This window comes from Chiloscyllium plagiosum, chromosome 25 (genome assembly GCF_004010195.1).
Source record: "Chiloscyllium plagiosum isolate BGI_BamShark_2017 chromosome 25, ASM401019v2, whole genome shotgun sequence".
NCBI classification, from domain to species: domain Eukaryota; kingdom Metazoa; phylum Chordata; class Chondrichthyes; order Orectolobiformes; family Hemiscylliidae; genus Chiloscyllium; species Chiloscyllium plagiosum.
In genome coordinates this window covers 42,095,406-42,107,740 of record NC_057734.1, presented here as the reverse complement: position 1 = coordinate 42,107,740, position 12,335 = coordinate 42,095,406, and the positions used below count along the sequence as shown (strand labels likewise).

Here is a 12,335-nt window from a genome sequence, read left to right as displayed (position 1 = left end):
AGTTAGTAAGTTTACAGATGACACGAAAATTGGTAGTCTTGTTAGTGCAGAGGAGGATGGTCTCAGGTTACAGACTGATACTGATCAGTGATAAATTGGGCAGAGCAATGGCAGATAGAGTTTAATTCTGAGAAGTGCAAACTGATGCATTTTGGGAGGTCTGATAAGAGAAGATTGTAATGAATAGTAGGGCCCTAGTGAGTACTGAGAACAAAGGAACCTTGATGTACAAGTCCATAGATTCATCAACATAGGTATACATGGTGGTGAAGAAGGCATACGGAACACTTACCTTCATGAGCCAGTGTGTAGAATATAGGAGCAAGAAAGTCTTGTTGCAACTTTATACTTCATTGGTTAGGACACAGATAGATAGAATATAGTGTACAGTTCTGGTCACCACACTGTCAGAAGGATGTGATTGCGCTGGAGAGGGTGCAGAAGAGATTCGCCAAGATGTCAACTGGAATGAAAAGTCTCAGTTATGAGGAGAGACTGGATAGGCTGGGTTTGTTTTCCTTGGACCAGTGTGAACTATTGGGGGTTACGACTGAGCTACACAAAATTATGAGAGCTATTGACAGAGTAGATCATGAAAATCTCTCTTCTAGTGACAGATGTATCTAAGACCAGAGAGCATAAGCTTAAGGTGAGGAGCAAATGGTTTAGAGGAGAAAGGAGAGAGAATGTTTTTACCCAGCGAGTGGTAGATATATGGAAAACGCTGCATAAAAGTGTGGTTCAGGCAGATACTCTGTAACACTTAAGAAGCATCAGGATGAGTGCATAGCATGCTAGAGCCTAGTAGGGTATTAGTTCAAGTGGTTCTAAGAGGAACAACCAAGCTTCTTCTGTATTGCAACAAAACTGAAATCTTATATCCCTGGCATAATTCCAGTAAATGCCTTCTGCATCTTCTCTAAGACTTTCCTAAAATGTGATGTCCAGAACTGAATACAACATCCCTCTCTCCAGCCTAACTGGTCTACCCCACAGATTTAATATAATTTCCTTTCTTTTATACGCTATTCCTACATCAATAAAGGTTTCTTTTAACTGCTGCTCTGAATTTATCGTCCTTCCTTCAAAGATTTGTACACCATATGCTTCCAGCTTTAGTTTGACTTTCTGTTAAGAATTGCGTTGCTTAGTTCACTTGCCCATGATAACAGTCTGTTTGTACCCTTTTTGAAGTTGTTTATTTATGTTCCTTCAAGCGATGAAGACGTTGCTGCCTCATCAGTCGTTGTCCATTTCTACTTGCCCTCAAAGGTGGTGGTCAGCCACCATCTTCAACTGCAGCAGTCCATCTAGTGTATGTGCACCCACTGTGTTAGAAAGGGTAGTCAAGGATTTTGACCCAGTGATTTTGAAGAAATGATTATATAGTTCCAAGCCAAGATGGTGTGGCATATCCTCACTCAGTTCAAGGAGGAATTACGGATGGGTAATAAATACTGGCCCAGCTCTCAGTGCACACATCCTATGAATGAATAAAAATAAAAATGCCAGTGCCCTGGAGCCAAGTGGCTGGCTTGAATACCCATTGCGATCTTTGTTTTGTCCGAGGTATAATTCCATTCAGTGAAACAAATATCTTCCTCATTGTTTAGTACACATCGCTAAGATTTATACCATCTATAAACTTTGAGCTACTGGCAATGCATATTAACTTGTTCATAGCAGTAACCTTTTAGTTGTGGAGATTTATTTTGTTGCAATGAATGAGACATCCCATTTTAAGCTAATTAAACTTGGCTCAAATTGAAGCAATGTATTTGTTGCCAATGGATTATTCCATTGTTTGGCAGTCATTGCATATGTTTCACTTCCTGTTGCAATATGCACATAATAAAATTCAAGTTGTTCTTTATCACTCCAGAGTTTTGGAAAGGCCCTTGCCAAATGAAGTCACAGGCTTCTGAGAAAGTTTTGTAGAAACTGCAATAGGTACAATGGATGCATTACTACAGTTAATGATCATACTATACGAGGTACCTAGATAAATTTAAGATCCACTACTCCAAAATTTTTGAAATAAAATTCAATGAACCAGCTAACCTATGGACTAAAATTAGTAGGAAAATGGACATGGAAGTTGCCAAATTGTCAACAAAAGTGTAACTGGTTTACTAATCCCAGACTGATCTACCTCACTCCAATCCATAGCTGCATAGTTTATTCTTTTTCTTTGAACTTATGTTTTTTTTTCAAGAATGCAAATCATAGAATAGAATCCCTATAGTATGGAAGCAGGCCATTTAACCTATTGAGTCCACATTAAACATCCGAAGAGCATCCCAACCAGACCTGCCCCCATACCCTAGCCCCGTACCTTGTATTTCACACTTAGTAGGGCAATTTAGCATGGCCAATCCACCTAACCTGCACATTATTGGACTGTAGGAATAAAGTGGAGCACCCAGAGGAAACCCACTCAGACACTGGTGAACGTACAGTTGCCTGAGGGTGGAATCGAACTGGAATGCTGTGAGGCAGCAGTGCTAACCACTGAGCCACTGTCCCATTCCAGAAGCTAAACAAAACACTTCTTATTTGTAGAGATTAAGATGATTAGTTTGCAACCTATTTGTAGAAGGACACTCCATGGTAATATGCAACATTGTTTGTGTCTCTCTGCAAGTCCATAAGGGGCTTGTAGTGATGGTCTCAATGATGGAGATTGGCTGTACCTCACTTGTCCTGAACCTGTTTTGCAAGGACAACTTTCACCCTTAGAGACGAACGTCTGTCATTTGACGCATGGAATTTGTCACAAGAAATTTGTTAGTAACTTTGTTTTCCATTCCTTGAGTCAAATGGTGTCTGCTATTGTATCTTGCTCAGAAAGATTAACCATATGGGGTGTTGAGATATAAGATGGGAAGTTGGTGAATGGACCAAGTCATCATGGAGTGATAAATGAGGTATAGCATGCATAGCTTAAACTGGCTTTTGTCAGCTGGTAGATGTGAAGGGAAGTGATGTTTGCAAGGACAGGAAGCCATGGGAGGAGTGTTGAGTGGAGGTTCCAGTTATAATGCACACTGTTACGTTCAATTGAATGGCATCTTATTGACCTTTACCAAACAGGTGCACAGTACTGACTATTGAGTATGATGGGACTTGGGCTTGATAGCAGCATCCCATGTGAATCCAGCAAGCTTGCTTAATAGGTTGCTTCTGATTTTGAATTTTCTTCCTTCAGATGTTTCCAGATCTTATCAAGATTGGCTCTCAAGTGTGCTGGGTTGGGATCATGGTTTAGTCTCTGATCATATGTGTAGATAGCAACTTTCTTTTGGCATCTCTCAGATTTGTTTGTGATGTGGCTATTGCTGGGTCAGCATTTAATTCCCATCCCTAATTGCCCTTGAACTGAGTGGCTTGCCTTGTTATTGCAGAGGACAGTTCAAAGTCAACCATATTGTGGATCTGGAGTCACATGTGGACAAGACCAGATAAGGTCAGCAGATATCCTTCCTTTAAGAGCACCAGTGAACCAAAAACTGAAAGAACTGCAGATGCTGGAAATCGGAAACAAAACCCAGAAAGTCCCAGTAGGTCTAGCAACATCTATGGACAGAAATCAAAGTTAATGTTTCAGATCCTGTGACCTTTCTTCAGAAGTGTTAGTAGCTAGGAGAAAGTTGTTTTTTATGCAGAAGATCGAGTTGGGCAGGGGAGGGACGGAGTAACCAATAGGTGGAGATAGAGCCCAAAGAGAGAACAGTTGGATAGACAAAGGGTTGGATAGCTGTCAACTTAAGAGAATGAAGGGCTGATAATCGGAACTAATAGTGGCTAACAACGGGTAGTGTGTAATAGTACACCATGTGATAACATGGTAAAAATAAGGACTGCAGATGCTGGAAACCAGAGTATAGATTAGTGGTGCAGGAAAAGCACATGTGATATCATGGCCTAGTGTATAGGGGTTAGTGTAAGAATATGAGACAGTGCCTCAAGACCTAAAGTCATTGAACTTGACATTGAGCCCAGAAAGCTGTAGAGTTCCCAAATGAAACATGAGGTGCTGTTCTTCCAGCTTGCTTCAGTCAACGAGATGAGTTTTGCAATTGACAATATTCACAAGGTCATCATTAGGCTTTTTTTTAATTCCAATTTTTTATTAAATTAAAATTTCACCTTCTGCGATGGTAGTACTTGAACACATTGGAATTAGCTTGGGTCTCTGGATTACTACTCCGATGACATTACTACTATGACACTGCCTCCCCAACCTCAATTTTAACTGAGTTTACATATCACCAATAAAACAGGTTCTGCCAGTTTGTATTCGCGGTTGCCCTCAATGATGGACTGCCATCGAAACTAACTCTGAAAGCAATCCTGTTCTTGTTTCCAGGTCAGTGACGTCGCTGATGGACTCACCAGCCAAGACTAACTCGCTGGAAAAAAAGCTGATGTTAAAAAACAAAGAACTGCAGGAGACCCAGGATACATGTCATAAGGTACATGTGCAACAAATCACATCTTCTTTTAATGTGTTTATCTATAGGTCACTCAGAAAAAGGTTCCAGATTTTCCCAACTGATCATTTTCACAGATGAATATTATTGCATGTTTTTATTTTTATCTTCCTCCCCCCTATTTGAAACTTGCTATATTCTTGTACCACATTATTGGACATTGCTTAGATCTTTTGAACATGATCTTGCAGTTAGTTATGCAGGGAACCTCGATTATCCAATCGAGATGGGCGGGCACTATTTTGTTCGTATAATTGATTATTTGGTTAATTGATTAAATGCCTTTCCTCTGGGGCTCGGAGTTTTTAAATTCTGCTCCCTATTCAGGAGACGAGGCAGCACAGTGCGTGAGACCCCACCCCTCCCACCTCCAACCATCCACACGTCCCCCGCCTCCCAACAATGCCCCCCAGCCTGGACTGGACTCCAACAATAAGACTGCTGCCTTTGTGGGGTAAATCTCCAAATAGCGCGCACATACACACATGCAGCCACAGCCACACGCACACAACTTTTTACTGCAACTTTTTGATAGGTTCCACCTCTGCCCTGTACAGGCCCATATTAGTCAGATTACCTGGGGAAGGGAGGAGGGGGGAATTAGGGTACATCCCTCTGTAGAACTCCAGGGAAAGTGTGGGGAGAGAGAGAGAGAGAGAGGGCAGGAGGTCAGTCATTTGGAGACAGTGCCTCTTTAATCATTGTAAACAAAAGATGCAATCACTGTTGGAAACACATCTTTGATGTAATGTTTCTATCGGGACCTCGAGATCTCCTTCGGATAATCCAATTTTTGGATAATTGGTATTCAGATAATCTAGGTTCCTCTGTATATGTTCTGCAAAGCAGGAGGCTGGAAGAGTACAGGAAGTCAGGCAGCATCTGGAGGTGGAGAAGTCTGACATTTCGGGTACAACCCTTCTTCAGGAATGGGGAGTCATTCGGGCATGGGGAATTGCAGACAAAGGGGGGTGGGGTGCTGAGGTTTATGGGTGGAGACAGAGGCGGAATAATGAGGTGAATACAGGTGGTAAATACTACCTGGGTAGATTGATAGGAGGAATGAATCTGGTTGGTAGCTGGAAGGATGGGTCGGACGGAGGGATGGAAGGGAGGAGGTGGGGCTGGAAAAGGAGTTGGGGGATGGGTGGGAAAGTTATTTGAAACTGTTTTGTAAAAGCAGAAGGAACTTTCTGGGATTGCACTTGAACAGAAACCTCTCTCTCTTTATGCTGCCTTATGCCCAGATGTCTTGATGAGCTCATTTGACAGTGCCAGATGTAAACATTTATGTAAAAAATATGAATGCAATGATATTTTCTCGCATTCAAATTTCTATATTCTAAGTAGCTTGGGCGATGCTTACATTTATGGTTGTTTCAGTCATGTCCAACGAAAGTGGTCAAAGTACAGGGGCTCTGTGCTTCAATGCAGCATAACACAGGCAATATTCACACTGTAACTGTTGAGTGGGGCATAAGGCAATGACTATCTGTAATGAGACGATTGGACTTTGATTTGATTTAATATTGTCATGTGTACTTAGGTGCAGTGAAATGTTTTGTTTTGTGTGCCGTGCAGACAGATCATAGCATACAAAGTGCAAAAGGGCAATAGAACAGAGCAAGGAATATAAAGTTATGAATGCAGAGAAGGTGCACAAAGAGTGAGGTCAATATTAAATTTGAAATTTGAGAGGTCCATTCAGAAGACTAATGACCTTCACTATCTGATTCTCCACCTATCTTAGTGTCATCTGCAAACGTGCTAATCACACCACCTATACTTTCTTCCAGATCATTTATGTGTATCACAAACAACAATGGTCCCAGCACAGATAACTGTGGATCACCACTGGTCACAGTTCTCCATTTTGAGAAACTCCCTTCCACTACTACTCTCAGTCACCTGTTGCACAGCCAGTTCTCTATCCATCTAGCTCATACATCCTGGACCCCATGCGACTTCACTTTCTCCAACAGACTAACATGGGTAACCTTATCAAAAACCTTACTGAAGTCCATGTAACTGACATCTACAACCCTTCCCTCATCAATCAACTTTGTCACTTCCTCAAAGAATTCTATTAAGTTGGTAAAACATGATCTTCCCGGAACAAAACTATGTTGCCTATCACTGATAAGGCCATTTTACTCCAAATATAAATAGAACTTATCCCTCAGTATCTTCCCTTGCAGCTTCCCTACCATTGACATCAGGTTCATTGGTCTATAATTACCTGGATCATCCCTGCTACCCTCCTTAAACAAGGGGACAACATTAGCAATTCTCTAGTACTCCTGGACCTCATCCATGTTCAAGGATCCTGCAAACATATCAGTTAAGGCTTCAGCTATTTCCTCTGTTGCTTCCCTCAGTAACCTGGGATAGATCCCATCTAGACCTGGGGACTTCTCCGCCTTAATGCCTTTTAGAATACCCAACACTTCCTCCCTCCTTATACCGATTTGACCTAGAGTAATCAAACATCTATCTCTACCCTCAACATCCTCAATGTCCCTCTTCTCAGTGAATACTGATACAAAGTACTCATTAAGAATCTCACCCATTGTCTCTGACTCCATGCATAACTTTCCTCTTTTGTTCTTGAGTGGGCCAACCCTTTCTGTAGTTACACTGTTTGGGATTTTCCTTAACTCAGTTTGCTAAAGATATTTCATGACTCCTTTTACCCCTCTTAATTCCTCATTTCAGATTGGTCCTACTTTGCCAATATTCTTCTAAAGCTTCATTTGCTTTCAGTCGCCTAGACCTTATGTATGCTTCCTTTTTTTCTTTTATTCAGTCTCTCAATTACACCTATCATCCATGGTTCCCTAATTTTGCCATTTCTATCCCTCATTTTCACAGAGACATATCTATCCTGCACTCTAATCAACCTCCCTTTAAAAGCCTCCCTCGTTTCAAATGTGGATTTACCTTCAAACAACTGTTCCCAATCCACATTTCCCAGCTCCTGCCGAAATTTGCTATAGTTGACCTTCCCCCAATTTAGCACACTTCCTTTAGAACTGTTCTTGTCTTTGTCCATGAGTATTCTAAAACTTATGGAATTGTGATTACTATTCCCAAAGTAAATTCCTACTGAAACTTCAACCATCTGGCCGGGCTCATTCCACAACACCAGGTCCAGTATGGCCCCTTCCTGAGTTGGACTATTTACCTACTGCTCTAAAAAATACTCCTGGATGCTCCTTACAAATTCTGCTCCATTTGGACCTCGAATACTGAGTGAATCCCAATCAATGTTGAGAAATTTAAAATCTCCTATCACAAACCACCTGTTGCTCCCATATCTTTCCATAATCTGTTTGCATATTTGTACCTCTATCTCATGCTCGCTGTTGGGAGGCCTGTAGTACATCCCAATATTATTAGTGCAACCTTCCTACTTCTGAGCTCTGCCCATATTGCCTCACTGCTTGAGTCCTCCATAGTGACCTCCAGCACATCTGTGATATCCTCTTTGACCAGTCACGCAACTCGTCCACCCGTATTCCTGTATTCTGTCCCGTCATTTTTCTCCTCTTAAGCTCATGATAACAAAGTGTTGTTTGATTTACTCTTTTTCCTTTTTACTCTTCTCCTTTTTTGAGGTAAATTTCCTCAAACCCTGGTTTTTGAATTCCAATTTTTGAAATCAACTCATGGCAAAAATCGTTAGGATGCAATCAATGATGGGATTTAGTAGCAACACATGCAAATAGTAGGGGAACTGCTTTCTTACTCTATTTATGCGCATAACCACATTTCGGAAATTGAGAAAGTCAAGATAGGATAGGAGATAGATTCCAAGTTTTAGTAAATCCTGCCCATATTGCCTCACTGCTTGAGTCCTCCATAGTGACCTCCAGCACATCTGTGATATCCTCTTTGACCAGTCACGCAACTCGTCCACCCGTATTCCTGTATTCTGTCCCGTCATTTTTCTCCTCTTAAGCTCATGATAACAAAGTGTTGTTTGATTTACTCTTTTTCCTTTTTACTCTTCTCCTTTTTTGAGGTAAATTTCCTCAAACCCTGGTTTTTGAATTCCAATTTTTGAAATCAACTCATGGCAAAAATCGTTAGGATGCAATCAATGATGGGATTTAGTAGCAACACATGCAAATAGTAGGGGAACTGCTTTCTTACTCTATTTATGCGCATAACCACATTCCGGAAATTAAGAAAGTCAAGATAGGAGAGGAGATAGATTCCAAGTTTTGGTAAATCCAGAAATGATAAATATATGGGCGGCCTGGTGGGTCAGTGCTCAGCACTGCTGCCTCACAGCGACAGGAATCTAAGTTCAATTCCAGCCTCAGGTGGCTGTCTGTGTGGAGTTTGCACATTCTCCCCGTGTCTGCGTGGGTTTCCTCTGGGTGCTCTGGTTTCCTCCGGGTGCTCTGGTTTCCTCCCACAATCCAAAGATGTGCAGATTAGGTGAATTGGCCATGCTAAATTGCCCATAGTTTATAGGTTAGGTGCATTAGTCAGAGGAAATTAAAGTAATAGGGTAGGTGAATTCTCAGTGGGATATTCTTTGGCGGGTTGATGTGGACTTGTTGAGCCAAATGGCCTATTTCCACACTGTAGGGATTCTATGATAAAATGGGTGTCTGGGGCAAACATCACCTTTACGTGACACAAGAGGGATCTTGCCTCTGTCACTAAGTGACATCACGAAAGCAATGGAAGGAAATGCTGCTCATGGAAATGTGAAGAATGGAATTCGGGACTGGGACCTGAAACACTCTGATTCTGCAGTGAGGGTGAGTGACTGAATTCAGCAGTGGAAGGGGGCAGGCACAGCAGTAGCCGCTGTTGACATGGCACCTCCTGATTTGGGAAGGCTCGGGCTGGGTGGCTGGAGAAGGCCGTGCAGTGAGGTAGTGTTGGCTAAGGAGGGCTGGACGGTGATATCTGAGAAGGTAGATATGCCCTCCGTCTCTTGGCACACCTGCACGTATGTTGATGTCAGGAGTGGCACACCTGCAGACATTTCCTGTAAGCATTTGAACATTCACAATAGTCACTCTATTTTCCAAATCAAAATAGTTTCAATCAGTTACAACATCCTGGAGGTCCAATAATAGTTTGGTGAGCTGGGACCAGTTGTTTTTCTCCTTGCAGATACATTGTGGGCTTCTTTCCAGCTAGTAATTTGGAGACAAATGGAGGATCTGATGCAGGTTGCCATCTCAACCTGGCATCCTGCTCTCTCTCTGGAAGTTAAACAGCAATTGACTTAGAATTCAAAAATTATGTACTTAAGCAATTCATCAAACTCAGGGCTCAGTCATGTGCCAAAGACAGGCACTTCTGGTATCAAGACCCATCTTAATGGGAAAATTTAGGTGTAAATAGCCATAGCCTTACCTCTCTTGTTAGAGTTTCCATGATGAGGTGACTAAGTAACTATTAATGCATTACTGCTTATTTTAAAAAATCGAACTTGATGATTTCCTTTGGTCAGATCTGGTTGGAAGCCGATGGTTCATCTCCAGCTCCTGTGTGTCACCTTTAGCTGGAATGTCGATACGTTGCAGGGGATTCAGACGTTCCTGGAAACATAATCATCCTCAGCCATTTTGAGTCCAGTAAGAAACTGCATTTAGATCTCAAAATGTGGAAGAGAGTAGTTTTCTTTGGGGTTTTTCCTCATACCCTCAGACTACAACAAATGATGTTGCTATCATTGAATACCTCAATGTCAACATTTGGGGCAGGCTTGCCATTAAACCATAAGCTTAACTGAGTCAGCCATATGAATGCTGGGACTTCTACGGTGAGTAATTGATCACTTGATTCCCCAAGGTCAGTTTCCTTTAATAAGGCACAAGTTGGATATATGAAATATTCTCCCCGTGCCAGGATATACAGCTCTAACAATGTCACTCAACATCTTTCAGCATGATAATCTGACTCCTGTTCACCACCTTAAATATTCAGCCCTTCTACCACTAACTCTTAGTGCAAGCAGTGTACAGCATGTACCAAATACATTGCAACAACCCATCAAGGTTTCTTTGACAGCATCTTCCAACTGCACAATCCCTGCCATCTAGAAGATGCCTGGAAATAGTGGGCTTCCATCCAAGCTACACATCATCTAGACTTGTAAATTTTTTAAATATGTTTTATTCATTCATAATATATGGGTATCATGGATTTGCCAGCATTTGTTGCCCATTCTAGTTGCCCTTGAGAAGGTGAGCTACTTTCTTGCAGTCCATTTTGTGTTGGTACATCCACAATGCTGTTAGGGAGTGCATTCCAAGATTTTGACTCAGCGACACTGAAGGAATGGTGAATGTTTCCAAGTCAAGATGGTGAGTGATTTGTTGGGGAACTTGATGGTAATGGTGTTCCCATGTATCTGCTGGCCTTGTCCTTTGAGATGGAAGTGATCGTGTGTTTTGACAGTGCTGTCTGAGGATCCTTCATGAATTTCTGTGGTGCATCTTGTTGATGGTACACACCTCTACTATTGAGCGGGAGTGAATGTTTGTGGTATGGTGCCAATCAAACAGCTGATTTGCACTGAATGGTGTCAAGCTTCATGAGTGTTACTGGAGCTGCATGTAGGGAGTATTCCATCACATTCCTGACTTGTGCCTTGTAGATGATGGACAGGAGGTGAGTTACTCGCTACAGATTTCCTAGTCTCTGATCTGCTCTTGTGACCACAGTGCATCTCTGGCTAGTCCAGTTCAGTTTCTGGTCCATTTTAACAGCAGGATGTTGATAGTGGTTGGTTCAGAGATCGTAACACTATTGTCAGGGCAAATGTCAAGGGACGATGGTCAGATACTTTGTTTTTTGGAGATGCCATCATCTGTAATTTGTGTGGCATGAATGCTACCTGCAATTTTTCAGTCCAAGCCTAGATATTGTCCAAGTCTGGCTGCATTTGGGCATGGACTGTTTCAAGTCTTATTGAATTCATGGCCTTACAAGTCTTATTGAATTCTTTGAGGAGGTGGATGAGGGTAGAGCAGTGGATGTAGTGTACATGGATTTTAGTAAGGCATTTGATAAGGTTCCCCATGGTATGTTTATGCGGAAAGTCAGGAGGCATGGGATAGTGGGAAATTTGGCCAGTTGGATAGAGAACTGGCTAACCGGTCAAAGTCAGAGAGTGGTGGTAGATGGTAAATATTCAGCAAGGAGCCCAGTTACAAGTGGAGTTCCGCAGGGATCAGTTCTGGGTCCTCTGCTGTTTGTAATTTTTAAAAAATGTTTTTTTAAAAAATTTTTATTAATGACTTAGATGAGGGAGGCGAAGGGTGGGTCAGTAAATTTACAGACGATACGAAGATTGGTGGAGTTATCGATAGTGAGGAGGGCTGTTGTTGGCTGCAAAGGGACTTAGATATGATGCAGAGCTGGGCTGAGGAGTGGCAGATGGAGTTCAACCCTGCCAAGTGTGAGGTTGTCCATTTTGGAAGAACAAATAAGAATGCGGAATACAGGGTTAACGGTAGGGTTCTTAGTGAGGTGGAGGAACAGAGGGATCTTGGGGTCTATGTACATAGATCTTTGAAGGTTGCCACTCAGGTGGATAGAGTTTGTAAGAAGGCCCATGGAGTATTATCGTTCATTAGCAGAGGGATTGAATTCAAGAGTCAGGCCACATTTGGAGTACTGTGTGCAGTTCCGGTCGCCTCACTTTAGGAAAGATGTGGAAGCTTTGGAGAGGGTGCAGAGAAGATTTACCAGGATGTTGCCTGGAATGGAGAGGAAGTCGTACGAGGATAGGTTGAGAGTTCTCGGCCTTTTCCCGTTGGAACGGCGAAGGATGAGGGGTGACTTGATAGAGGTATATAAGATGATCAG

The 12,335-nt window shown here is 42.1% G+C and overlaps 1 protein-coding gene across 1 annotated transcript in view; it reads left to right on the top strand.

The window, feature by feature from the left end:
* Positions 1-12,335, top strand: part of cita (citron rho-interacting serine/threonine kinase a) — a 216,449-nt gene that overhangs the window by 67,931 nt on the left and 136,183 nt on the right. The window contains exon 11 of the mRNA XM_043715278.1: positions 4,370-4,475. Within this exon, the coding sequence (XP_043571213.1) occupies positions 4,370-4,475 (106 nt within the window). The remainder of the gene's footprint in view (positions 1-4,369; positions 4,476-12,335) is intronic.